Source organism: Diachasmimorpha longicaudata, chromosome 8 (genome assembly GCF_034640455.1).
Source record: "Diachasmimorpha longicaudata isolate KC_UGA_2023 chromosome 8, iyDiaLong2, whole genome shotgun sequence".
Lineage (NCBI taxonomy): Eukaryota > Metazoa > Arthropoda > Insecta > Hymenoptera > Braconidae > Diachasmimorpha > Diachasmimorpha longicaudata.
The window spans coordinates 2,333,728-2,361,601 of NC_087232.1; the positions used below are offsets into that span (position 1 = coordinate 2,333,728).

At 36.9% G+C, this 27,874-nt stretch overlaps 3 protein-coding genes across 5 annotated transcripts; all 3 read right to left on the bottom strand.

The window, feature by feature from the left end:
- Positions 1 to 279: 279 nt before the first annotated feature.
- On the bottom strand, positions 280 to 5,622 carry LOC135165303 (inactive pancreatic lipase-related protein 1-like). Of its 2 annotated transcripts, none has more exons than XM_064126459.1 (7): positions 5,304 to 5,622; positions 4,323 to 4,434; positions 3,330 to 3,478; positions 2,405 to 2,659; positions 2,117 to 2,321; positions 1,238 to 1,406; positions 280 to 1,145 (listed from the first exon to the last, which is right to left on the bottom strand). In XM_064126459.1, the coding sequence occupies exons 1-7, from the start codon at positions 5,356 to 5,358 to the stop codon at positions 993 to 995; spliced, it is 1,098 nt and encodes a 365-aa protein (XP_063982529.1). In that variant the 5' UTR covers positions 5,359 to 5,622; the 3' UTR covers positions 280 to 992. The 2 variants fall into 2 exon arrangements, with proteins under 2 accessions (XP_063982529.1, XP_063982531.1); XM_064126461.1 differs by having other exon boundaries at positions 962 to 1,145; positions 2,117 to 2,308.
- Positions 5,623 to 12,892: 7,270 nt separating this feature from the next.
- On the bottom strand, positions 12,893 to 27,284 carry LOC135165625 (vesicular glutamate transporter 1). 2 transcript variants are annotated; one of them, XM_064127093.1, is made up of 9 exons: positions 27,266 to 27,284; positions 16,965 to 17,107; positions 16,472 to 16,704; positions 15,859 to 16,172; positions 15,606 to 15,780; positions 15,228 to 15,520; positions 14,634 to 15,014; positions 13,444 to 13,653; positions 12,893 to 13,309 (listed from the first exon to the last, which is right to left on the bottom strand). In XM_064127093.1, exons 2-9 carry the CDS (start codon positions 17,036 to 17,038, stop codon positions 13,064 to 13,066), a joined length of 1,926 nt encoding a protein of 641 aa, XP_063983163.1. In that variant the 5' UTR covers positions 17,039 to 17,107; positions 27,266 to 27,284; the 3' UTR covers positions 12,893 to 13,063. The 2 variants fall into 2 exon arrangements, with proteins under 2 accessions (XP_063983163.1, XP_063983162.1); XM_064127092.1 differs by lacking the exon at positions 27,266 to 27,284 and adding an exon at positions 19,639 to 19,745.
- LOC135165402 (uncharacterized) lies at positions 21,124 to 26,445 on the bottom strand. The gene is made up of 3 exons (XM_064126666.1): positions 26,265 to 26,445; positions 22,752 to 25,976; positions 21,124 to 21,315 (listed from the first exon to the last, which is right to left on the bottom strand). Exons 1-3 carry the CDS (start codon positions 26,283 to 26,285, stop codon positions 21,124 to 21,126), a joined length of 3,438 nt encoding a protein of 1,145 aa, XP_063982736.1. The 5' UTR covers positions 26,286 to 26,445.
- Positions 27,285 to 27,874: the final 590 nt, after the last annotated feature.

Below are 27,874 nucleotides of genomic sequence, written 5' to 3' on the forward strand. Positions count from 1 at the left end.
GAAAATTTATCTTGGTCGGAGAAATGACATGAGGACCATGGCTGCACTATTATTTTGCTTGGACTTAAAAAAATCGTGAGAATGTTTAATTTGCATTTTTGGGTTGGGGGTGAAAGTCTAGAGGAATTTTTCATATGGGGAAAAGGAGCTTTTGATTTTCTATTCATTTTTAGAATCGTGTTTTCTTCTACAATTATTATTTTTCATTTATGAAACTACTTGATTGACTCAACAATGCGATAATACAGTCGATAGAGTACGTTCATAGAGATAAATCAATAATTGGTCAACCTAGTATATTTGATAAAATATTTCAACTTATTTCAAAAATGCAAAAAATCAAAAGTGTTTATTTAATTGTCGAAAAGGGGGAAACATTTGTGTTTTTCATCTCAAATAAATGCAATGACTAAATTTGCTTGTGCCAAAAGTATACTGAGTAATTGCGAAAAAATTCGCTTGGCATCAGCATGTTTCATGCAAATATTTATATACTTGGAGCATATAAATTTACTTGGTTGAAATTATTTCTCTTAGCGCAGTCTATTTGTGTTTTGGGATAAGTAGCGACATAATCAAGAAAATTCGTCTTGATGGAAGAGAAAATTATCAGCTTAATGACTGTTTTAGAAAGTTGTCATATAATTTCGTCACTACCGAAAGCTTCCAATTCATCAGACAAATCGATTTTGTTTCTCTGAGAAACACTTTATAATGCTTGATAAGACTCTTGAAATATTTCTTTTATATCAGAAATCAGAAAATATAAGTTGCACCAAATAAACAAACTAATTAGAAAAAATGTGAAATATTGAAAAAAAATTTACTACCATCATTTGATTACACTTCTATCATCCTTTCAGACACTTCTCCCTTTAAATACAATAACAAAATAATGTGTATAAATCTTGGAACTAAATCCTAGTGCTTAGATAATAAAGAGAACACAAAATTATTGAACACGTTCGTTACTCATCGACAAACTATTTAGACTATTCAATAATAATATTGATGAGCTGCTTGAGTAGGCTTAATACTGGCGGTAGGACGATTGCTTCTGACTTTTCGGGGGTTGTTTTTTTCCGGGATGTCCTCGGGCGTATGGTTTGTGTCCGTTTGTTGACAGATAGAAGATTCCTCTTGCGCTGGAGACGAGAAAAAAAATTTATTCTTCAATCTCGTTACATCAAAGAAAAAAAAGTCTCTAGGGAGTTATTATTTGTTATAAGCTACTAACGTATGTGGGGTGTCCTCCCCCATGGGTATCCACTCCTCGTCCGCGGGACTGCACCATCCTATGAGGTATGAGAATAGATTTGGACATGGAGCTGCCCAAAATCCCACCTTTGACGTTATTGACTCGATGTAGTAAGGAGTTACTTTCGTGTGGTCGCACGATAGTGTTTCTGAGCGATACAAAGGAAGAGGAATATATTAAGGTGACGAAGCTATTCGTGTGCTATAAGGAAAAAGATGGTCATCTTCAAGTCAACGGAATGAAAAAAAAATCGTTTGCAAATGTTTTCACTTGGTTAACCTGAAAATGCCGAAAAGGTCAATATAACCCAATGGCGAGATTGTCATCCCATAATCATATAAAGCAGATCTTTGGATAATCATAAAGGATTTAAAAAAAACTCGTTGCACTCTGGGAGTGCAGGCAGAAGTGAAAACTTGAACTTATGGCGGGTTGGGCACTTTTCCGATCGTCGATTCACGTCCCTAGTGAAATTCTCTACTAAATTGAGTATATTTTCGATTTTTCGGGTTTTCCTACTTTTTCGGCTTTCCCATAATTCTTAGCGATTTTCCGACTTTTGTATTAACACTTTCGATTTGTTTTTTTTTACACAATACCATAGCAGCAACACCATTCAAATGGAATATTTAAATAAATAAAGTTTGCTTTTAATATACATTTATAAAATAAATATAAAAAAAACTCTTAATCTCGTCTGTTACGAGGGCACGAACGAATGCCCATGCAAAGAATGCGTATTATCTGTCGCGAGTTCACGAGAAAATGCTCAGCCACAAAAGTGCCCAACGCGCCATAAGAAGTTTTCACTTCAAAAACTTGTCGCTCTCTGGGGTGAGCCTCTTCCCAAAAACTCACTCAATATCGATGTCGTCGCGCATCCCGGCTGACTCGTTCCTCCATTGACATAAAAATCTGCGTGTCCATTTGGTCCCCACTGTCCCAAAATACCAGCACCGGTGTGAATAATATCGACAAAAAGGGCATCCGTCTCGTCCAAGTCTCTGGATCTGTTTCCATTCATGTAAAAAAATATCGTTGGATCGAGACCTGAAATAATCATCTACATTACACGATCTAACCAAATTATTGGACACTGATGGTAGATGATTTTTTCGACAATAGATCATTAATCGAGTCAAGTACCCGTTATCCTCCCCAACTTGTCATCGGGCAGATGATTTGCTATGAGGCCAGCTATGTGAGCACCAACGCTGTATCCCAGTACGTGTATATTCTCCACTGGTGTACCACGATGATGATCCCTCAAGTATCTCACCAATTGAGCAATACATTGCGAACAAAAGTCCGGACCCCATTGCATTTGTGATAGACATGGCTCTCGTACTAGCGATCCGTAGTCCACTATTATTATGTTGTAATTACCGCGTTTGAAATAAGCTAAACAATAGAAATGTGAAGGGGAATGAAAAATTTCGTTTTTTATTGGAAAGAAAATTTTATCTTAGAGAATTTTATCTTATTTTATTTTTTTTTTATTTTATCATTTTGGGAGAAGCTGTTATTTTAATCTTGAGGCAATGTTGGCTGTGAATCCTTTGCATGATTACAGCGTTTGTTAGTGCTGTTGACAATTTTATGTGGTTATTAATCATGTTTATGCGGAAATATGGGGAAAATAGTGTCTCGGCGTTTTCCCTTTTATCCACAAGAGCTGGATAGTTGTACATAATTTGAGACATTATCTCGGATAAACGATAATGGTAACAACTAAAGAACAACCGTCTCGACTTGTGGCGTTACTCTCACTAGTTTCCGGTCAATGGCCGTGCATTCTTGCAAGTTCTGCATCTGCCTTTCACGTTCAATTTCCGTGTTATAAACTGCCGCGCTTAAATCACGCCGCCATAAACATACTCCATAAACAATGGATGTGCATAAGTTTGAGTGGAATAAAACAAAAAAGATGGACTCAACAATTCCATGTGGGTTATTCCATTGATATCTATTTATCATTATCAGCTTTTGGAATTATTTGAGAGAATTCATTCGAAATGTCTTACTACGAGAATATCGGAAGAATATGACAATAAATTGATAGCTCTCTTACCATTTCTCAGATCAGTGCTCGGTGCCAAATTTCTTCCACCCCCAAATCCGTGGATGATAATCTTGGTGGGGCGGGCGGGATCGTATGTTGTGTGATCCAAAGATCGCGGATCCCTGACGTTCAACAGAACAGGATCCTTCTGAGTCGTCCTACAACACAAAGTCCATGGCCAGGGAGTGCAAATATTCCATTATGAAATATCCGAATTTCGCTCTCATAATTAAGAGGATATTTTTTTTTATAAACTTGTGAAATTAAATGTCAGCCCGATCGTGACGCAAGTCCCCCCAGAAATCATGTGTGACTTGCATCCACAGTCTCGTACGACGAAGGTGGAGAAAGGTGAGACGAGAAAATCGAGGTCACTTTCAATTTACAATGAAATGTGATCGTGATCTTGAAACTGAAAGTATTTCGATGCATGCATGGAACTGATGAGTGATCGGGGAATATTTGAGATTTTTATTGCATTCGATTTTAATATAAAAACAATTGATCCAAGGTCTTTTATCATTTTTTCTACATTGAAATTTTTTGGGGGATTTTTAATGTGCATCGGAGCTTTCGTTTGATCGAAACATTAATTCGGAATTTCACTGTTCGACCTTTAAATTTGAATGAGATTAGAAAGTATATTTGATGATGAAGATTATTCCCGACAAAACCTTTCATATTTGAAATTCTGCCGGAAATCGATTTTATGAGAAAAAGTGAAATTTTGAAAGGTTCTCAATCAATTTTCACTGTCCAATTATTGGCCCGAATTTTGTCTAACATTTGATGTTGTAAGAATATTTGATCGAGTCGTCGTGATCATCAGATATCTCTAAAAGAATTCCAGCTTCACGAAAGGAATTTCTTAAAACAATTCTCAAACAAGTGAAATTTGATTTGTTCCTCGATTTTCTATTAAATTTTACGATAGGCCTTTATTGGCTTATGTCATACACCAAATGTCCCGGAAAATGAAATGCAAATTCTCGGTTTTGATACCTTGTATAAAGATAAAATTGAATCTGTGGATGTGGACAGGTATACGGCGGCTTGGCACAAGACGAACTGTTGAAGAGGTCCTTAAGCGTCTTGTTCTGCCCCTCAACCTTGCCTGAAACAAGTCCACATTTGCAAAAAATCTCGCGTCGATGTGGGTCACGAGTGTGATTTTAAATAATTATCGTAATCAGCTGATTATGCAGTCACATGCAAGAATTTAGTAGATAATGAGTGAATAGTCTTGACATTGATCACGATTCCACGGATCGCAAAACATCATCAGGGATTGAGGCAAAGGCCGTTGGAATCCATGTCATTTATTCTTTAATGCAGTCCTCAACACGACCCAATGTATTTTTCCGTTGCCATATCGGAGAGAAAAGGATCTAAAAAATTCTGGAAAATTTAATCGTACGATCGACCCTGTAGGCGTAAAGTCCAACGAAATTTGATGAAAAAATACCTACATGTGAAGCAAATTTTACCATTCATAAGACAAATATCTCTCATCTTGCTGTGCAGTAAAATTTTCCACGACGTTATTGTATTTTTTCTTGTACCTATTTGAAGGTCATTGAGACGAATGAAAGGCAAATTGACCAAACGCATATAAGGAAAAATCATTCTCCACTGGACTATATTTTCATAGAATAAAGGGTAAATTTTAAGGCTTGAAGACAAGTTATCTTTTCATTCGGTAATTTTTTCCAGTATATATTCATCTCACGTTGAATATGCACTCCAAATGGAAAAACAACATTGGAAATGATCCAAAATGTGATAACACAACAGCATTGTTGGCAAACACCAAGAAAATTAGAAAATACTAGCGCAAAAATAGTATTTCGAATGCTTAAAATTCAAATCACAATTTAACAATGGAATACCCGCACAAATATAATTCTCCAAAGGACGAAATCTAATCTTCTTATATTTAATAGCGTTGGCCCAAGCGAATAATTAAATTTTGAAAATACTCACACGTTAAATAAATAATAGCAAAAACAACGAGATATTTTAAATCACTGACATCCATCTCCGGCACTCCCGAGAACTGTGATATAACATTCGGACGTGCAGACTGGCTATCAAACCACCAAAACCGAAATGAACAAGTGAATTTTGAAAAAAAAAAGCGGGAGAGCAACCGAGTAAAAGTGAATCTTCCAGTCCGGCATGTACGTGGAAAATAAAAAAAAAACAGTCTGGATGAGCCTCAGTAAAGCCTTTTAGAAAGTATGTAAAAGATACTGGTCAGAATTGCTGGCCGAGGCTTCCCCGACCACGGTCCAGCCGCATGTGCGATCGCCGATTGGACGCATGCGTGGAGGAGACCGGTTGCTTCCCGATCCAGGGATAGACCACTTTTTTTCATTTTTCTCTCTCCTACTTTTATTAAGAAAAAATTATCACGCTCTGACCGCTTTCCTTGAATTGTTCCCTGATGGTGGATGTTATTTCTGCCAGTAAATGATTTTTTAAATCACAAGGACGCGAGTATTCAAAAAAACTTGTAATCCAACGTTGGAGGGATTGTATAATCCTCTGGTGACACAAATCACATCAAGTCTAACGTTATAATCAGAAAAAATGTTATTACTTTCTTCGAGGTCATCTCCACTGATTTTTTATTTTCACTGGGCAATTGCGCATGCGCATTGCTTTCGGGATTTTCTTACGCATGCGCCAATGCGGGGAATCCCAAATAACTCTGTCAGCTGATAGAATTTGTTTGACGAATCGCTTGAATGGGAATTATTTAGCTGTCGAAATTCCTCGATTGATTATGAAGAATCTGTCGCTTCGTAAAAAATTGTAAATATGGGAAGAATAAAATAATAATCTTATTTATTAATTTATTATTATTATTTATTGAATTCATCAGAAATTGTACTGTCCATTATGCTCACATAGGACCAACCTTTTCCTAAAATTTAGAGACTAGTGTGGAATACCATTTTTTCGAAAAATTAGTAGACCTTATACAAGTCCTCAATCCATTTGTTGAGGAATCGTATAACATAAATTACATCACATCAAACGTAACGTCTAATTTTCTAATCACAAGTAGTATTATTACTTTCTGGTAGGTCATGTCGACCCACCAGACTTATTCCTGGTTTATTGTGTGTGAATTTGGTTATGTTGTCTGATTGAGCAATGGCACATGCATATTGTTTCCTCGATTTGTTCTCGCATCCCTGAGTACGGGGAATCCCCGAAAAATCTCTGCTGATATCAGCATCGATCCGATGATTGAGGCATGTAAATTATTTGAAAAATCATTTTAAAAAATACACTGGATGAATAAATCAAATTGAAAGTCAATATATCATAGCTTCACATGAGCTTATAAATAACATAAAACTGAGGTATCATTACTCCCTATATATGGTATTAACCCCCGACCAACTTCCTGAAAAACGTGGAATCATTCATGTTGCCACAGTTGTGCATGTCGCCCAGGAAAAATGTGAAGTGAAAGTACGACTACAATGGGATAATTTTTGCAGATGAGGCTCGGTTAATTGCACATGAATTACACGGGAGGTTTATTTCATAATCGAGTTATGGGAGTTATGATGTACGCATCAAGTTCAGATCTAGAAAATCCAAGGGAAAATATTTGATGCGTCTGGGACGAGTCACTAGCAAGTGGGATACATTTTTCTTCGTGTCGTAATGTCGATGAGTGTAATTAAGTGGATTAGGGCACTACAATAGAGACGAATTGGATGTATGAATAGATAATCTACCTGTGTCTACTTAAGACGTACGTCAATTCATCTATCTCTGAAATTTTGGGCCAAGAATTGGGATCGCACGTGTAATACAAGATAAACATTCTCAAATATGTACACTGAAAAATGTTTGAGATAGAAGTTGAAACTATTATTAGTCTGTTCCTTCGATTATTTGATTTTTTAGTTAGTCTAACTTAATTCCTTTTTTTAATTGGAAAGTGTTCTAGTGCCAGGTTAAGAATTTTTCTCGTGATCCTTTGTAAAAATTACTTAACCTATAACAATGTATTTGTGCTGAATTAGAATTTATTTCCAATTTTCCTTGCTACCAGACAATCAAAAGAAATCACAAACAGAGAGAGGCTTATTCATCAAGGATTGTCTCACATATTTCCCTTCTCCAACTTCACATGACAATTTATTACTTTTTTCCGCAAAAATGTAAATTACTGCGTCACAACTGGTATTTTTTATAAAAAGAAGTTAACAAATTCTGGGACAGCATTTAATACCCACCTTGCGCTGAGTAAAATTGTTTAACTATTTGCATGCAATCAACAACTACGGTGGCTCATTTTAATTTATAAAAAATTACTAGTCGTGATGCACTGTGTAAATGTGATTGTACTGGGCTGAAATGCCCCGAGGATGTGACAAAGTGCATGTAATAAAATGGGAAGCATCCGTGACGACACTATGGTGAAATGAATCAAAGTACAATTAATAGCTCTTTCGTTAAAAGATTGGCTTACACTTTATTGTCAATTAGTCATCAGTATTTCATTATTTTTCACCTTGTATTACTAAATAATACACTCAGATTACAATATACATACATTTTTTACATAATTATAGGATATAATAATTGGTTAACAAACCAGACCAGTGTACCGGTGGTTAACAATAATTTTGTCTTTTTGTTTATATTTTTTTCCCATTCAAGGACTGATACACAATGTTAACAAATTTTTGACAATATTTTTCTAATACAAATCGAAGTATCTCATATAAAGAAAAAAATTATAGAAAAGTCTGGCCAATTCTATTGGAGTTCTATTCTATTGGAGTATTGGGTAAACAACATCTGAAAAATTCTCCCACAAATCTCATGAAAAATTCACGTTTTCCCCCAATAATTTTTCCAGGTGTAGAATTTCTTGAAAAAAAATTCGTTTTTCGTTAATTAAAACTTTTGAATAAATCCGTTAGGCTTTCCAAGAATTTTTTTTTTCATACATGACAAATTAGGCGATGACAATCATAAGTGAATATCTGATACCTAATGACAAAAGCCGAAAGCTTAAGCTATTTAACATTTATATAGTCCGAGTGGGATTATTAACCGCGGCTGCTACCACTGTTTCATACTAAATATTTCTCTTCACGATCTTCAGTTGAAGCCAGTGAAGAAGAATATTACCATGTCCAGCCGATTCAGAAGACATTCCGTCTAATTTCAATAATAATCATCAAAATTTCAGCTAATACTTTATTGTCCTTAAAATGTATTACTTTCCTTCGTTTTTTAAATCGTCTTACGTTACTTTCATCGTTTATTGTCGCTATAATAATTGATTCACACATTCTTTTGAAATTTAAATTATCATCGCAAAAAATTTACAACGACATTTAAGTTGAATTTATCTTGACCTGAATATTTTTACGGTAACATGTAGAGTATATACTGTAAAATGTATATACAGAAACAATGACTAATTTACTATTGAAATAAATATATATTTTCTCACATCGATGAATTTTATGTGAGAATCAAATGGTGATTTTTGGGTTGAATTCTGATACCAGGTTCCTTCACATTTTTATCATCTGTGGATATTTTTTTTTATTACACACGATTATTATTTGTGCTCTCGGATCGAGTATGAGACATTCTTTTTTAAAAATAATTCTCTATCTCTCTCTACTGTGGACTCGTGGCGTGATAGCTTGTGCTATCGGTTGTTTATCATGCTAAATTGTTGTAATTTTTTGCATCGAGAAATATTGGGTTTTGGGTTTATGGTCAATCCATCGATATTTCACTCCAACAAAAATAGTCTTTCGTATTTATCGCTATTCTATGGCTCATTGTTCTATTTGACAAATTTAATTGTAATTATGTACATCATGAAATGAGTGCAATTAATCTGTTCTATTTGTTTACGAATATTTTGGTAATAAAATGATATGGGACGGTGGAATGATTTGGAAATGGTTTGGAAATGATGGTCATGATGGTCATTCTTGGGAATAATTCAAGTAAAAATTGGTATATGCTCTGAAAAACAATCGGCGATTTTCAATAAAAGGATGGAACAATTCCATAACATTTCCCACAACCACATTTTTCAAGGGAACCGAAATCTTTATAATTTTTTAACCAACAGATATGAAAAAAAACGTTATCCACATTTGACTCGCTATTTATTTTCTCCTACTATTATTTTTCGCCCCGACGTTGTATCACCTTAAAAAATAAAATCCCTGCTACAACAAATAATAATGTAATTTTATAATATCGTCAATTAGCAGTTGATAAAATCCTATAATTACATTTCACAGCATTGAAAGTTGACCAGCATATGTTCCTCCTACAGAGGATTAAAAATCAAAAATAATAATTTCAAGCGAAATAAAGCTCTCCTAATGTCCCTCGGCACTTGACACGCTTCTACTATTTTATTGTCGATAAATTAATATATGGTATTATTTCTCTTCATTAAATATATAAATATATCATTATTATTGTTCGAACAGCATCAGCACTTAGCCTAGATGTAAATGTTTAATCATATAATTCATCTCTGCAATTGTATGAGTTTGTTTTCACTACAAGTTCTCAGTTTTCTTCATTCTCATGATGAATAATGCAAAGTTTTAAAGTAAATTAGGCCAGACACTACTTTTGAGTGATGAATATAATGGTTTCAATTCTCTATACACTGCCCTCTAAATATTTTGACAAGATAAATTATGTCAATATCGATGTACATTAATTCAACAAATAGTCAATCAAATGCAACAGATACATCATTAACAATTGATTTAAGTAAAATATCCTTATGCACTGGAAGAACTAGGGTGTGAAATTGAGACGAGTGGTAGTTTTTAAAAGAATTAATATCTTGTCTTATTGTTGCCCTCATTAAATGGATAAATAATATGATAGAATATAAAAAAAATATACTGTATTATATATTTAATATTCTTCAATTGCTCATATAGAAAAACAATTCATAATAAAACCTTGGAAAATTTAAGCAGAGCAAATTCTATAGAATGTTATCTCTTGAATATTTAAATAGAAATACAATAGAACAGCTGCATGAAGGCAATTAAAAAAAATCTTGAGATAAATTAAGATGTCTCAAATACCCTAGTTTTTACAGTGTAACAACGTATAAATTGTGAAATAAAATGAGCAAATATTGTTCTAGAACTCGTCCACAAGCAGACTAATGCCCTAAATAATAACGATTGCGTCAAGATAGTAGAACTCATATAATCAATTGGATCAGAAAAATATACCATTCAGCTATCAATCACCGGCACACTCGCCGATCACTCAAAAATTCACTGATAATACGATCCTTCACCCCCACATTCTCCTAAATCTAATATAATTTTCCACGTTTTTTCTTGTCAAAGCACATCTTGTCAAACAACATCACTAACTATTCACACACGTATGGCCATTCTCTGGCAACATATCCAATCGATTCCGGTCGAGGATAATAATTATCTTTTATATATAATTTTCAATAGATTTAAGGTTATTTTTATTCATTAATACGGTATGAATTATTGAATTTTTTTAGATACCATCACGCTCACCAAGGTATCATGTAAATTGACTAATTTTCCATTGGATTTTGAATCATAGATTTTTCATAACTTGAATTTGCGCCATTACTTTCATTTTGTTTATAATCATTAATTATAATATATTGAATTATGGTAACTCCATTTTTAATCGATGCAATCACAAAATTGTGCTTTCATCAATATTTTTTTTTGTCCAAGTGTTTGCTTTCCTCCACTCACACGCAATCTACGAAACGCTTACGACACATATCTGAGTGATATTAGCAAAGAATAAGTGCTAATTAATTATGCATTGACGCAAAAATGGTCATTTCTCTTTCATCTTAACATGTTCAATATTAAATACTTGTTTGTATACAGTAAAGTCTTGATACTTTCAATATTTTTTTCTATCACTGTAGGTTTTGTTACTTTCATTCGCACCTTAATTTTCTGGATTTCCCGAGACGCACTCCATTTACTACTTTCATATTCTCCATTTTCAATGATAATTTTTCAAATATATCCAAGTACTTCGGGTTGATCTCAAATATATATCTTAACATGAATAATGATAATAATAATTCGGACAATGACAACAATGAATAATAATACTTTCCTTTTTGTTTAAATAACGTGAACAAAATATAATCTTTTGAGAGAATATTTTCACCTAGCAGTTTATTAAACGGACAAAAATTCCCCCAGAATTATCATTCTGGGACATGAATGAGATTCAATTGCGTCACAATCGCGTCATAATCATAAATATTTATAAAATAACAGCAGTACTATCAATAAAATAAATATTTAAGATATAAAATTAAAATATTTTAAAATATTTTACAATAAAAGTTGTCAGAATGTCAGGCAAAACTTAAAAGTTAATAAAACAAAAAATAGTCAACTTTAACGAAGTACTTGGATATTTATAATTAAATAAATTCACCTGTTCTTCTCACTACTTTCTCCGTGTTATATTCAATCAACTGATGGTGATTGTTTCCTAAAAGTATCAGCCAATGGCGCTATAATTATTCTTTCTCCCACCAAAAAAATGTAAATGGTATTGTCTTTCCTCAATAAGTTTATAAATTTATATCAAATATTTCATTTTCGTGCGATTGGAAACAAGTGCAATTATCTTTTCCATATTGTCAATCTTTAAATAATATAGAAACATGAATATTTATTGTCGCAAGTTTGCACTGCAGCCTTGCAAATATAAATCTCAAGTGCAATTCAAAAACACGTGCGTTTTTTTTATCGTTAGTATTGTCTGTATTTTGCGCTCAACTTATTGTCAACTCTGCAAATAAGCGCAAAATCTTGGTTAGTTGTATACCTCTATCGTGCATTGTTTATTTGTGTGCCAATTAATAGTATATTTATAAAAAATACCGTTATTTTTAGAAATTAGTGTACGTAATTGTTATACTTTCTGTTAATACTTTCATCGTGTTCATCTTTCATTGATTTTCCTAGTACTTGACTAGTTACAGCACTATCATCTGTCCTCTTAGGTGTTCCCCACAGTGAGGAATTTAGTATTGTCAGAGTTGTTTGTTAATGTCAGTAAATGTCACTATTTTAATTCGTTAATGAAATGGACATGCAGAAAAGAATTTGGTGGAAATACTACACCAACAATTCTCAAGAATTATCCAACAAATTTGCTTGCCATATAGAAGAATATGCTTTTTGAAATATTTTTCTACTGAGTAGCTCCTTTCTGTAGTTTTTCTGAGTAGCTCCTTTTTCAGATTTTTTTCGTTCACGATAGTATTAAAATTTTTCCAATTCTGCACTCGTCCTCATACTCTTAATCCATTTCATCAAAGAATTGAAGGTAGATTCCCAGGGTGAACCAGAATCACTCACACAAAGAAAAAAAAAATATATAAAAGAATCATTCCGCTCCTACGAGAAATACAATACAATTCACCTCTACCGATATGCGGAAATAATTGCCAATTCGCGTCATAGAAAAGCCCCGACAGCTGAATCCCCCCCCCCCCGAAATATATTTTCCATGTTCGATTTAATATGTTTTGTGCAATTGTTTTAAAGTTAATAATGGATCACCTTGAGATCCATTTATCCGAGAAATAGAATGAACGGTTAAACTTACTAATCTCGTTGAATAACAATCGATCTCAAGAATGAACATTTTTACTTATCGTCGTTGGCTTCTCATTCCCATTGTGTATGTTGTACAATATCGTGTGTGTAGTCGTCTCTAGCTGGTGGTTGTACAAGGGTTTCGCTAATGCCACTCGCGAAGGGATTCGTTGAGCGAAAAGGATTACTCGCATTTGTCTCTGTTGATCCATAATTGATCACCGGTTGCGTGCCGATTTTCTCCTGCTGATCGTAGGTGGTTCCTTGATGGGGAACATCGTCATTCCATCCGGCATTTATGTCTCCTGACGGCTGTCTCTGTGGAAATAATGTGAAGAAAGTCAGTACTAAACTCTGTTAGTTTTTGGCAGATTGTTGTGAAAAATTCTATTGTTTAAAATGGCCCGAAAATTTTCAATTGTAATTTTAAAGATCAAGGGACCAATACTCACGATGAACTCGGACTGCATGATTTTGGGAGGAGGTGGAACCGGTGGTTTTACCTGTCCCAAATCGTCCAGTGGATTCCAACTTTTCTGTTCCTCCAAGGATGGATCAGCCCAGGATTGCAGTTCACCCGAGCAAAATATTGCGTAAAATGTGACACCGCATCCATGAACACATGCTGCAATTATGAACACCACCGTCCACTCGTCCGCTGACTGAAAAATTCAACGGCAACAATCACAAAATATTATTAAACAGTTAGCGAGGGGCTATTCATTCAAAAATTCGATGACACAGTGATTGCTGATTTCATCTGATTTCGAGATGATTTCAATGATTTCTTGAAATCGTTGATTTCATGTGATTGCCAGGGATTTTTTTCCAGTGATTTCACGATTTCAAATGATTTTATATGATTTCAAGTCTTTAATGCGAATGGGGCAGCAAGGGCGGTGAGGGCTGGTAGGGGAGATAAGTTGGATTCAATTAGATCTCCGGATAAAATACTAGCACTAGCAGCAGTTATATCCAAGTCATGTAATGACAAATACAAGGAGAAATATGGCGATCTTTTTCAATAAATCATTTATTCAACATAGTAAAATAAAGTATATCTCTGACATACTGAACTGAATTAAACTAAATGAAATAAAATCTTCACGTCTCAGTAAAGGACAAACAATTTAGAACTAAAAATATTTGACAACGTCTTTATATATTTTCTCATCAACTCGGAGACCATCTTTGGAAATGACTGGAGAGGAAATTGTTTGACGGTATTGACTAATATTTATATAGCCATGAGTAGTCATTGGCTGCATTTCAAAAATCTTTGTTTCTTTAAAATATACCAGGTACAAAGTACACCTATTTCTTTAACATTACCCTGTACACGAGCATATGATCCTGCGAACTCTCGAGATTTTATTGTTCTCCCATCCAAATAAACAAAACTCAACACCAATCCTAATAAACAAGTTTTATAATTCACTGATTTCATGTGATTTCATTTGCAATCACCTGAAATCGATGAAATCCCAGAATTTCTCTGATTGCAATTAACTTCGACCGATTTCATGTGATTTCAAACATGATTTCAGCCTGAAGTGAAACAGTGATTTCACGAATGAATAGCCCCTCGACAATTAGCCGGCAACTCTTTTGCAATCGTCAAGCAATATAAAAGTATACTTGCATGATTCTTCGTCATGTGATCAACAAAAACAGGAACAAGGAGACCGGCGATGGTGCCGATGCCATTGGACATTCCCATGAGAATACTGGCATATCTCGGTGCAATATCCAGATGATTGACATTGAATCCGGAGATGGCAAAGCCACTGCCAGCAACGCCGAAGGTCAGGGCTATTGTCGCACCAGTTGGATTCTTGTGAACCGTGGCATAGGCCACGATGAGGAAGAAGAAGGCCTCAGTGCCGAAGCCACCGCAGTTGAACAGCTTTCGTACTTGCGTTGTTGTTAATTTTCCCGTTCTACGGAGATAATCGGCCAGCATTCCACCCAGGGGTACGATGCACGTCATCAGGAGATGGGGTATGGAGCCAACCATACCAGTCTGGAAATTAAAGAATCATAAACTGTTGAACGAATTTGAAAAATCGATGACCATTGTCTCGTCAATACGTTCGAGGGATAAAAAAATTGAGGCTCCCAAAAGTAAGAACCAGAGAATTTTGGACAATTCAATCATCTTGGAAGCGAAAATGGAAATAGTCCCCTTAGGGACCAGTGGTTTAATCTTGTTGAAAAATATATTATGCTCACGTACTTCAACAGTGGACAATCCAAAGGATTCGCTCATATAGCGAGCCTGGTACAGCACGAGCAGATAGAAATTCCATGACCTGCAGAAATTAGCAACAATAATGGCGTAGACGGGCATCGAGGTGAAGAATTTCTTCCAAGGAGTCGTGTTGAATGTGGGCTGAGGTGCTTGAGAGTGAGCCTGTCCTAGGGAGTCCTCGATGTACCGTAGCTCACGGGCTGTGATTGAGGGATGTTTCGATGGCCTTTCGAAGACAAGCCACAACCATGCTGTATACCAAATCAGCCCTGCGATACCTGAGACGAAAGTAACACGGGAATTTGCAACCTGATGCATTGGATAATCTCAGGTGGCTAATCTGCTAAAGGCTGATGGAATTACCATAGACGTAGAATGAGACGGACCAGTTGAACCACGAGTTCAGACAGCCAGACAGGGGCATTCCGATGACAACCGCAGCATAGGACCCGCAGAATGCCAGAGTTGCTAACCTCGATCTTTCCAAGGGTGGTGCCCAGTTCTTCCAGATACCGTGACATGCGGGATAAGTTACTCCCTATGAAGCAAACAGCAGATTTGAAATGCGCTTTGTTAGAATCAAAGGATTGGTTTTACAAGACTAGTGATGTTTCACCTCGACAAGCCCTTTCAATACTTGAACAAACATGTCCAGATATGGATCGGTGTTGATCGCTCCTGGTACAAGAAGGTTGAGGAATGAGGAGATTGCAATAGCAAGACCGAATACTTTGTTGGCCGGATAAAGGGAGGCCAAAAATCCTCCTGGCACTTGGGTGATAAGGTATCCCAGAAAGAATGAGGAGTCCATGGCACTCTCGGTACCCACACCCCAATTATGTATTCTCGTGCCGTTGCTGTCTGTTTCGTTTGCTATCGCCAACTTAGCCATCCCCATGTTGGCCCTCATGCCGAAGGAAATGATGAAGCCTTGGGAGTCGAAAGGAATATTTCATTCATGGGGAATAAGTACGGAGGCTATTATTTTGCATTAACTTGCGTAGAAAAATATTTGTCCGTAAAAAATACCCCGCTGAGTTTTTTGTACATAAACTATTAAAGATCACTTATGAAAATGATTAATTTGCCCACGACGTCGATTTCGTCGTCTAGGTCGACCAGACGAAGCTATTGCACGCGGTTTTCAGGAATAATTTTCACAAAATGCTGTTAAAAAAAATGGAAAAATATTTAAATAGTTATTTTCGTTTGCGAGATTGATCACTCACCTACACAAGCAAGCACGGCAACTGTGAATCTTGTTGACAAGCATGGACACTCCGGTTTAATATACATGTCAATGTGACGCAGGGGTGGCCTCTCCGGCTCCGGCAATGAATCAAAGGATGCGCGTCCATCGTATCCCTTTTCGTCTTCAAATCCCATATTATCTTTGCTACCTCGATTTCTTGGTAATTCAAATTCATCATATCCGGCTGAGGGTCTTCTTGTTGCTCGATATCTTGAGAGAATTATTCGAATAATTAGTTGTGTCGGAAAATTTCCGTATTTTCAGGTTGTTATAGAAACCTTAGAGAGAATCATCTTATGAAAAATTGTCTTTTTATATCTCTTAAACATTTTTTTCGATGATTTTTGTGGGACATTTTTCTATGTGAGTTCTGATGATAAATAGGGTCGCTGACGATTGGGCAATCCTTGCTTGGATTATTTCTATTATCAATGGAAGAGTATCATTGCGTGTCACTTGTGTATTCTTACCCTGCTAAGGTCCCTTCCACCCTCGCTTTGATGGTTCCCAGGGCCCCGAGACCCGCCGCTGCGAATCCGGACATTGTTGAATTATTGGGGTTGCTTTCAGATTATGTTTACTATTTTCTTTCCTTTTCCGTGATTAGCAGCCCCTGAAAGGAAATTAAAAGTTCGGTGAGATAATTCTAGTTTATATCAACAGGTTTTTTCCCCGGGTAAAATATCCAGCCCTCCAGCAGGGAGTGATAATCCAATTTATTTAATTATTTCAATGGAATAAAATTCAATTAAAAGGGCTATAACATTTGCATTCCTGATTTGTTTCATTCGAACAACAGTAGAAATTTCTCCAGAAATTTATATGTCTGGATCAAATGCTCTCCTCGCTTCGGGTAAAAAAACCGATGGGGATGAATGTGGAGTAGGGGCTGTTTATTTGGAGTGCCGGGCCCATCCACCCCTAATCCACCGACTCTCCTGGGGTGTGATAGGGAGTGAATTGCAGGGATAAAATAGTCCCTCCAGATAGATATTTTTCTCCTTTTTTCCATGGACCCGAGATGCAAAAGAAGGAAAATGTCAGCGTCCTTTCTTTTGTGTCAGGGTAACATTAATTCTATCACGATTGTTTGCTCGTTGAAGAAACGTTTACGATGGGATCGGTGGGTTGAAAGTTTGCTCCATGTTGTTTCAAGTTAAATGTTTGAAAGAAAGGCTGTTATAAACTCTCTTTTCATTGACTCGCTTTTTTTGCAAATTTATCCGATATCTTTGTAGATTAATCTGTTATATTTTCCAATTCATATATATTCTTTTATTTGTATTATTATTTTTTGACTAGATATACAGTGATATGATGCACAAATAAAATTTGATAAAAGGTTCTCACTCTTTCGGCGAGAAATTCCAATTCAAGTGCCAAATAAGGTCCGAAAAAAATAGGCTATAGATTTTTCAATGGAATTCATTCGGACATGAGGCCATTATATTTTCTAAATTATCCCACAATTTATATTTCCCCGAGTCGATAATATGTAATATTCCATATGAAAGTGGCACGTGACACGTCAAGGGTCACAAAGAGGGACGTCACGTGCTCAAAGAATGAAGGGTGATTCTCCCAGCCGCAGGACAATAGGGTAAAAAACCTGAAGTCAACGTAAATGAGTCGTCACGGCCCGCCGACATTGCGTTAAAAGTCGAGCGTTAATGGTCGATGCTCTTTTTCTCCTCCCCTTCGACCACTTTTTTTTCAGCTTCCAACCCCAAATCGTTTCGTGACCACCACGGTTCTTATCTCAGTTTCACACGACTTCATTTCCGGGCTTATTAAGTCCCCGGAAGATTTTCCCGGGGGCTGATGAATTTTCCAGTGATTGTCGAAATTTTTAAGAAATTTGTGCAATGTTTTTTCCGCCCTCTGACATTCAAGGACACTTTTCCGAGACGTCCCGAAAATTCTTCGGTGAATATCGATTCGATATACGCATGACTGAAACGTTATTGTCCGGGGAAAAAATTACGAGTCTATTTGGATTTTTTTTCCATTTTGCGGATTGAGTAGAAAATTAAAATTCCATTGAATTGTGGGAATGAAAAGCATTCACAACTTGAGATTAACCATTTTAGAACAATTTTTAATGAATAATCATTGAATAGAACTGGTCAGGGAATTGCTGATTAAAAAAAGTATTTATAATTATTTTTTGAGCATATAAATACTTTTTAAAATCATTCTTTATTTCGCTTTCAAGGTTTGTATTCCGCGAATTTATGGAGAATTTGTTGTTTTCAATTTTATTTAGTCGGAGATGAAAGATTCATTTGCTGATCTACTGAGGGAAAATTTGATTCAGCATTTTCGATTTAAATTGAGCACTCGAGGAACATTCATCGATGTAGGTGACCTCCATAATCGTTGAGCCTAATAAAAATCCCAGAGTGGTTCTTCCAGAAAATTCACGTGTCCTCTTTTTGATGAGTCTCCACTTGCACTAATTTATCCATCACTCAAAATAAATTTGCATTCAAATTTCATCACTTGAAATTTCACATTCTCAAAATAAAATTGCACTGAAAAAATTTCTTGTACCTAATTTTTCTGTATAATCTAAATATTCAAGGCAATTTTTTTTTTCATTCAATGAATAAATGTAAATATCCTCATTCCTCCCCAGTAAAATCAATTCAAATGTTCTATTTTTCAAAAATAGTCACTCGCACAGATTTATTGATCACTGGACAAAATCACTTACTCCCAGACACTCGTCTTTTTACGTAACTCACAATTTTCATTGGAATTTCATCACTTGGAATGCAAAGATTGTTTCAAAATGTCACTTTCAAAAATGTCATCCCCATTTTTACTGTGTAATCCACAATTGAAAAAAACAAATTCTTCACACAAAAAAATTGTAAAAACTGAGTTTACGGATTTCCAAAAACCAATAAATGAAATCCTAACTATATCATCTGAAAAACCAATGAAAAATCCACGAAATGGAGTGAAAAATCATTAGCCAGTCGAAAGATTCCATGAAAGAATCACAAAAAATTATAAATAAGCAAAAAATCCTTAATTTGACTGGAAATTAAAATCACGAAATTATTTTTTTTAATGCCATCTTTATGAAAGTTGAATGAAAAATAGGGGAAATTGAATGACATAATTATAAAGACTCACCAATAATTAAGTCCAGATAATGAAAATATGCGGAGTGGGTTCGAAAGCGCGGGATCGCCCGACGAAGGGAACGTCGTCGTTCGTCCTCGACTTGGCTGAATTCGTAACGTTAGGATGGGGTGCCTAGGGGGCAGAGGGGGGTTTTCGAGCGCCAGCGCATGACAATGAGAGTCTGCCATTGGCTATCGCATGACGACGCATCGATATCACTGACCAATCGACGCTCCACTCACCCCTTCACTGATCGAACCGAGGCGGAGTCTCTCACCCAGGTTTTACCTGTTATAATAATCATGATAATGATAAGGGTGAAATAACAGTCGTCGGGTAGGACATTTCTGACATCGGTAATGAACAATCACGCGAAGGAAATCTCAATTTTGATTACGGGATGCCAACATCAGGCCTCCGCAGGCAGGTGTTCATGGTATTTTTAATTCATTAAAGAAATTCCATTGTTATTTTGCTCAGCAACATTTTTTCATTTATGAATTCCTGTTTTATTTGTATTTATTTAAATCTGTTGATTGTAGTTGGCAATTTTTTCGCAGTTGGCATTCAAGGAATTTTGTCAATTTTTGGAATTTTCATTTTTAATAAATGATTTTGATTTGTTTTTGGAGTATTCAAGGGAGACATTTTGGTTGTTTTTTAAAAGATGTTTATGTATATTTCTTTTATATAGAGGAAATGGACTTTCTAAATTTCCACTCTCAAAGAAATGATTAGAGTAAATATTTCCGCAATTTCACTAGAACAAAAATTTGAAAAAGCCTCAATAAAATATTCTCAAAATTTTTCTGCGTCTACTACATTTTTCATAAAAATTAACAAATTCATCCTAATGAGCATCTTCTGTTTAATTTCTGGGGGAATAAAATATGAAGGGCGCATATATCACAAATCCGTGGATGCGATAATTCCCCGAAAATTGATTCAAATACGATTATACGATACCTCTGGGATGCACAAACATCTCGGGGAGCGATAAAGCGCGGGAGTATCCCTGATCGTTTAGCTACGAGTAGGTGAATCCCCGCTCTGGGAGCTTGTATTACCCGAAAGGTTGAATGTACCCAGCGTGGGCTGTTGCTACATCCAAGGGAATCAAATACTCCCTTCCATCACCCAATCACCCACACATCCAAACTTTTCATGAATAAAATAACCCACTCTCAGTCCCACCACATTCATCTCTATTTTCATCAAATAATTGTTAACAATTGAATCAGACTCTTCATATATATTAAATAATTACATATCCTCCCTCCCCCCAAATACTTCTTCAATGAAGAAATTCAAAAGGAAAAATAAAATGAAAAATTTTAATTACAAGTGAAAATCTCATCGAGACCCTAAAACTCATCGTCAGACAGTTACAGCCCTAACGTTCATTGTAACAAACACTGGTGGCAAGTAGATAGTGGGGTAAAGGCACCCTCTCGTCGGTTGCCAGGAAATATCGATCGGTTGGGGGTCGCAAACTCAAGCTCGGGAAAACGGATGCTGTTCCCCTCCCTGAAGTTTGTCTGTACCAACGAGTACCCCATCCACTGATTTTCTTTCGTTCCAAATATCCTCAGACAGGGTGCCATCATCCGGGTAAATAGAATTCCTCGGGGTATTGTCTCGGCTTGGATTATGGCAGTCAGTCCCATGACCAGTGTCATCAGCCAACTTCCAACCGAGAATTTTCATTAAGTGGTGGGACGAGTCTCATGTGATATCTGTGGGTGGCTTGTAGACTATAATTTCCATGGAGTTCACTTTGTTAAGTGCTCCGGTGAATTAATAATTGTTGGAGGGGTTAATTAAATTTTCGGGGGACACAGGGGTGGAGTTGATGAACTATTCCGTGAATATTCGGAGTTTACAGTAAATGGGGTAATTATTTTGGCTGGATAAGCTTGGAAATGTCTTCATCTGGGCTTTGACCTGAATGACGAAGTCTCGAGACTTTTCTCATCGACATTCCTTCTTCCTCATCTCAACAAGGATCAACTCAATCGGCTCATTATGGCTTTACAATATTATCTCTCATTTTATCATTAAAATTCATCGACGTTACATATCCCCCAATAATTCTAATAATTTTCATCACTGTAAATCATCAACCAACAAAACTTGACTGAAAAAAAAATGCAAAAAAAAGCTTTGACATCCGAAAGCCTGAAAAAATCGTGATTTGAAGTTTAAACTACTTCTTCACATCTCCAGAGCAGGAAATCAAGTCTGAGAAGTGATGGATAATTAAATCCCCGATAATATCCTCTGATTGACAAGGACGTTTCAATTTCCTTCCATCAACTTCATCAGGATTGCGTTTATCGATCTCAACTTTTAGACTTTTCGACCTTTCCTAGCTGAAAGCTCTCAAATCCTTCCAACGAAATTCAAAATTTTTGAATAATAATAATAAAAAAAAACTTTTGGCTTTTGTTGGACTGGCAGTGATATGTGTCTTCTCGTTAATGATCAGATGGTTTTGATTAGCTGAAGCAGGCCTTTTAATAGCTCCTTTGGCCGAGCTAACCATCACTGCCTCATAAACATCTCACATCCGATCGTATTAATCACTAATTTAGCTTTTTCACTCGAGGCATTAGCTCCTCGATTGAGTCAGCACACCTTGACACGGTTAACCCCCCTCCCAACAACAGTTGTCCCTGTATTTATATCATCATGCATCTCCCTATCACCTATACAGATGAAAGTACACCACGAGTGGGTAGACTCGGTGGCTGCCCCGTAATGGCCTGTACGAATGACAAAAGACTCGCATGGATCGATCATTGTGTTGCTCCCCCAAGTAAATAACTCCATGCAATATTTCTCTCCCTAGATTTTACCTCAGCTTCTCATGAGAAAGTCATAAAATCTTTCTTTCCCCTGAAAACGTCAGAGAAACTAATATTTTTTATAAGGAAAAAAATTATTCTCGATCTTAGCCTTTTATTATAAAAAACACACACACACACACACACACACACATGAAGAAAAAAAATTAATGAAAAAATGTTTTGTATGAAAATTCATAAAAAAATCTTGACTTAAAAATTTTTCAGTTAAATCCTGCGAATTAAAGAGTTTCGAACATTTTTACATAAATTCACGTGCTCCACCAACATCCCCCTCAATTCCTCAGCAATTCTCCCCGTTGAATCGAAGGAGGAAAATATTTGACAGTGACCCCCACCCCCACCCATCCCAATTCTTTCCCCTCCTCTTCCCCGCCCCTCACGACCCCTTAGATACTGATAAATCGATGAATTGTTCGTTCCGCATCTCGGCGAGTGCACATGCACTCCAGCAGCTCCACAAGATCGACGTGAATTGATTGTCGCTAAGTACTCATGGAGATTAATCCGTTGGCTGCAACAAGTGCAGGGACTTCCGCTTCCGTTAAATTCCTTCAAAAATTCTCTGAATTTTTCCTCTCTCAAAAAGACTTTTCGTTGAAAATGTCCACGTCTTGGGGTTCCCCTGGACCTGGAGTGGTCTCCAGAATATTGATTGCAGGTCCTGAGAATTTTTTCACCACAATTTTTCTCTATCTTCCAATTTTCACTCGATTTATCTGCAGGATTTGTCACTTCGAAGGGTCCTGAATGCCTCCTAGGGATCGAAAATACCCTCGTCCTGACGTGCGACGTGTTTGTTGACTTTTCTCTTTCTAGAATAAATGGGTATAATTTCTGCTTTATCAGGTGTCTCAGTCTGTCGAATGCACTCTGGGAGAATATGATCTTCAATCTTCTGTGCATAGTGTTCAGGATAATCCTGAGATATCGGTTGATCTTGGCGAGGAAGAGGAGTTTCTCGTCGGGCGAGCGGGGCTTTTGGTTCCGCCGGGGACACTTGCACCTGGAGGAGCCCAGGACACTCAGCGAAGAGGACAACGCGTCCATCAGATGGATATCGCTGAATAAATCATCGATTTCAGAAAATTTTTCCAGAGCCGTTGTACCTGATCCGGAGATTATAAAGGTTCCGGATCGGGTGGGAGACAATGCCGGGAGTACTTCACTTGCTGATGTCAGGCATTTCAAGGTCCTCTCTTCTGATTCCTGGAGGATGCAGATGAGGGGCGGTTCCACCGATTTTCTCTGCCTTTCAGAATTTTCTCTCAGACAAACAAGATTTTTCTGCGACTTTTTTTCAAGATTTTTGGATGTGTCCTTGAAGAGATGAGAGAATGATTTGACGTTCGATTTTTCAGAGCTTTGGGTTCCCGATCCGCCTGTTAGGGGTCTTTTTCGGTTTTTCATGGGCAATTTTGGGAAATTTCGGGGGGACGTCTGAGTGAAAATTGACTTGGTCTTCTTATTTGCGCACAGACAGTTTTTGGGGGGAGTTTGTTGGTGAGTTTGGGATCCGTTTTGCGTGATAATCGAGGCTTTTGATATTTTCGAAGCGGTGATATTCGATGAAATATCTAGAAGCAATCGCAGGATTTTTCCAAATATCTCTGTGCTTTCGGTGCTTTTGAGGGAGTCCTGGAGTTTTTTTTTCAGGAAGACTTTAGCCTCAGCTTCTTTGAATATTGACTCCAGCATTCTCAATATTTTCGACTCTAGATTGGAATTATTTTGATGAGATTCGGCGATCGTCTGGATGGACATCGATTTAGCCTCATTTTTTAAACCTTGAGAACTCACTTCGTCAATTTTCGACGACGTCTCTCTCAACGTGACAGCGGCATCAGAGCTCCAATCAGCTGAGACATTTTTTTCTTCCACAGAAACAGGATCTGAATTTTCGTTCCTGAAAATTGCTTTCAGTGTCTCCATCATCTTGGGTTCCAGTTCTGAATGGCTGGGTTTCTCAGAAGAATCGGAAAATTCTCTCTTCAGCTGCTCATGTTCATTGCTATTGCATTTCATCACGTTCAGCAATTTTTCCTTCACGATTCGGGCGTCCTTTTCTAATCCTGGATTATCAGAATTGCAAGATTGTTCAGAACCTTCTGTAAAATTGTCAGAGGTATATCCAAGATAGCTGACAGCACTGCACCACTCGGCTTTGCTCCCATCAGAAGCCCCAAATGACCCACACGAATAAAAAGAGCTGCATCGTGCTATATTCAGTCTGCTATCATTGGACTCACTGCTCCTGTCCTGGTTCTCGTTATGATGCCACCGATCCACAGAAAACCCTGGTTTTATGGCTTTCCAATCCCCAGTATCTTCCCCGGAATAAAAAGTCTCTTCAGAATTGCCAGAATTTGAGAGCAAATGCTGGCTGTTGTCCTCAATTTTCCCATAATTTTCCCTTTGCTCTGGTGGTACTGTTTCTGCTGAGGGCATCGACGTTTCCCTCGTAATAACTCGATCGGAAAATAAACAGGACCTCGAGCCATTCCTCCCCCTATGCTTCAGCCTGAATAAAACAGCACTCCCAAGAATTTTACAGCACAAAACGCATTTCTTCACTCTCTTCCTATCAATCCTCCCCAAAATCCTGTTGATAGCAGTACAAATCTTTCTGATCTGGACTTTGAATTTTCTCTTCACATTTCCAAAGCAGGAGATCATGACAGATGGATCGGAGGTGATTAAATCATCAATTATATCCGCTGATTGACAGGGAAGTTTCAGTCTCTTCTCATCAACACCATCAGTATGCGTCTTATTGATCTTGAGCTGGAGATTTTTATCATCGAAATCGATAGATAAATTGGCTGTTCTGGACCTGTAGAACGAACAGGTCAGAGGACCACAGGTTGAAACCTTATTTATGATTCTTTTTGGATCAGAACTCTTGGCTTTCGTTGGACTTGAAGTGACCACTGACACTTCGCTGATGATCCTGTTATCAGTATTATCTGAAGCTTTCCTTTTAACTGCTCTTCTGGTATCCGTTGGTTCAGGAGGTGTTTCTATCAGCAAGGATTCGGTAGGTCCTCTCGTGCCAGTAGAGATTGCCTGATCAGTCCTGTTGAGGAGTTCAGGAAATATCCGAAATTTTAAAAAATACTTATCAACGTTCATAGAGTCCAGATCCCTGCAGACTCTGTTGAGACGGTTGTTGAGGAGAATGGCATTGAGAAAAGAAGTTATTAATCCGTCCTGAATGAGGTGCTTGAACGCATAACTCAACAATCGGTCGATTGGTCTCGCCTCTGGATCTCTCGTTCTTTGATAAATTGTCTTGCAGAGCTTGAAGATGTTCAGGCATCGTCTCAGGTTGGGAAATTTTGATAAGAGTTCAGCGTCGTTGTACACGAATGTCTCGAGGGCCTCGTAGATCCGATTCTCCAGGGAGGAGACGAAGAGGCTTCTGAAGACATCCAGGTGAGGGCCATAGTTGTCGATCACCACAGCGGATGATTCAGATGTCTAGTTGATGAGGAGAAAAATGCATCACAAATGGTCATTGAGTTCGTGAGGAGCTCAAGCATAACTCCAAGATGCCTTCAGCATCAAAGATTATTTATTAATTATTCAATTGACAAAATGTCTATAATTAATTTTCTGTTAGTATGGTTCGCAATTCTAAGCTCATTCGATGAGATACAATTTTTTTGGTCATGAAAATATGATTTAAGAACATCTTTACAAAGATGGTAAAATTATTGAAAGCATCTTCATGACTTTATCACATTATAGTCTCCCCACGTCCTTTACCTCCGAAAATTCTCCACTCATATTAACACGTCATTGGGGTTAATCATGGTGACTTCAACCTCAGGATAATTAATTATCGTCCTGTCTTGGGGGGAGAACAGTGCACATGTTCCAGGGCCACAGAAATTTCCCAAGAATTGATTGACACTTTCAGAGCAAATGGAAATAATTTAGAAACAGGAAGACGATTTCATAACCCTCTCTAATTAATCAAATTGTTGATTCAATAATGAAATAATAAACTGAAGTTGCCTGATTAATGCAATTAATTCCACTTCGATTATGTTCGATATTCAATTATCCCGGGATTCACTCGGTAATTATGTCATTATCTAGGTAATTAATAATCAGAGGATAAAAATAGAAAAAAACTTAGATTCTCTCTCGACCTCTCTGGTGATTGACCAAAATTATTGACATTTTTAATACGAAAATTCATACATCCTCAACAGCACGTAATTGAGAGGTTGCCGGAAAGATAAATCACGTAATAAGTTGATTAATTAATAAATGACTGTGTGATGAATGTATTTCTTCGGAAAACGTATCAGGGGAATGAAAATGTGAATAAATATGAACAAAAACGGCAAAAATAAATGCACGACTGTAACGCAGTTTCGCTAAAAACCTTTCCACTTTATTCAGACATTTTTTAGTGTCTGAAAAATGTCTGTGAATCATCTGGGACATACAGACATTCGTTTTAGATGTATACAGCCAAATAAAAAGTAAACGAATGAAAAAAAGAAAAATGAAAAAACAAATAAATTTCAAATGAGATGAAAAAGAAAGCGAATAAATAGCAGTGGACTGTGGGGTGAAACGGGAGTCCTGGGGGTGAGTGGGGGATGGCCCATTCATATAGTGGCCAAAAGAAACTCGTTGGATGGTAGGACAACTCGTTCCAGTGATAGATCAATACTCATGACCCTGCGAGAATCTCAACGTAACAGCATAGGTGGTCGCACCAGTGGGTGGAGGCGAGTGGGAATTTCACTTACGTGTGTACAATTGCAGTTGATGTGCACCACAGCTGCCATCTGCAGAGTGGGGTAAACGCTGATGGCCAGGAGATGAGGTGTGATACGGATCAGACACCGGCTCAATTGTCCTGGCGACCTTGCCCTCTTGCCACTCTGTGACCACGTGATAAAGAATTTTTTTATAGTCGGGGAGTTTTAGTTTTTTTTTATCGGCCTTAAATCTCAGGGCGCTTACTCCAATTTATGATTTATAAATAAGGAAGAAAATAAAGGATGGACGCGATTTTTTAAGAGTTGAATTTTCATAAATTCAAATCAGATAATTTTTCCATTCTTTTGTTGTCGAGATTTTTTTTTCGTTGCTCCTGTGCTGCGCGAAAATTATTTCGATTTATAATCCGTGAATTAAATGAGAATGAAGAAGGGAGAGGAATTTTTCTCCCAAATTTAATGGTAAGGGGGAAAAATTCCTTTGATGAAGCAATTAGCAGGTGGTTTAGGTTTTTAGGAATGATATTTTTTTGTGCAAAAACAGTGTAGAATTGAGGCTCGAGGAGAATTTTATTGATGGGATTTACGGATTTCTGTTACTCCATAGGTGATAAAATTCTCGGAATGGTTAACACC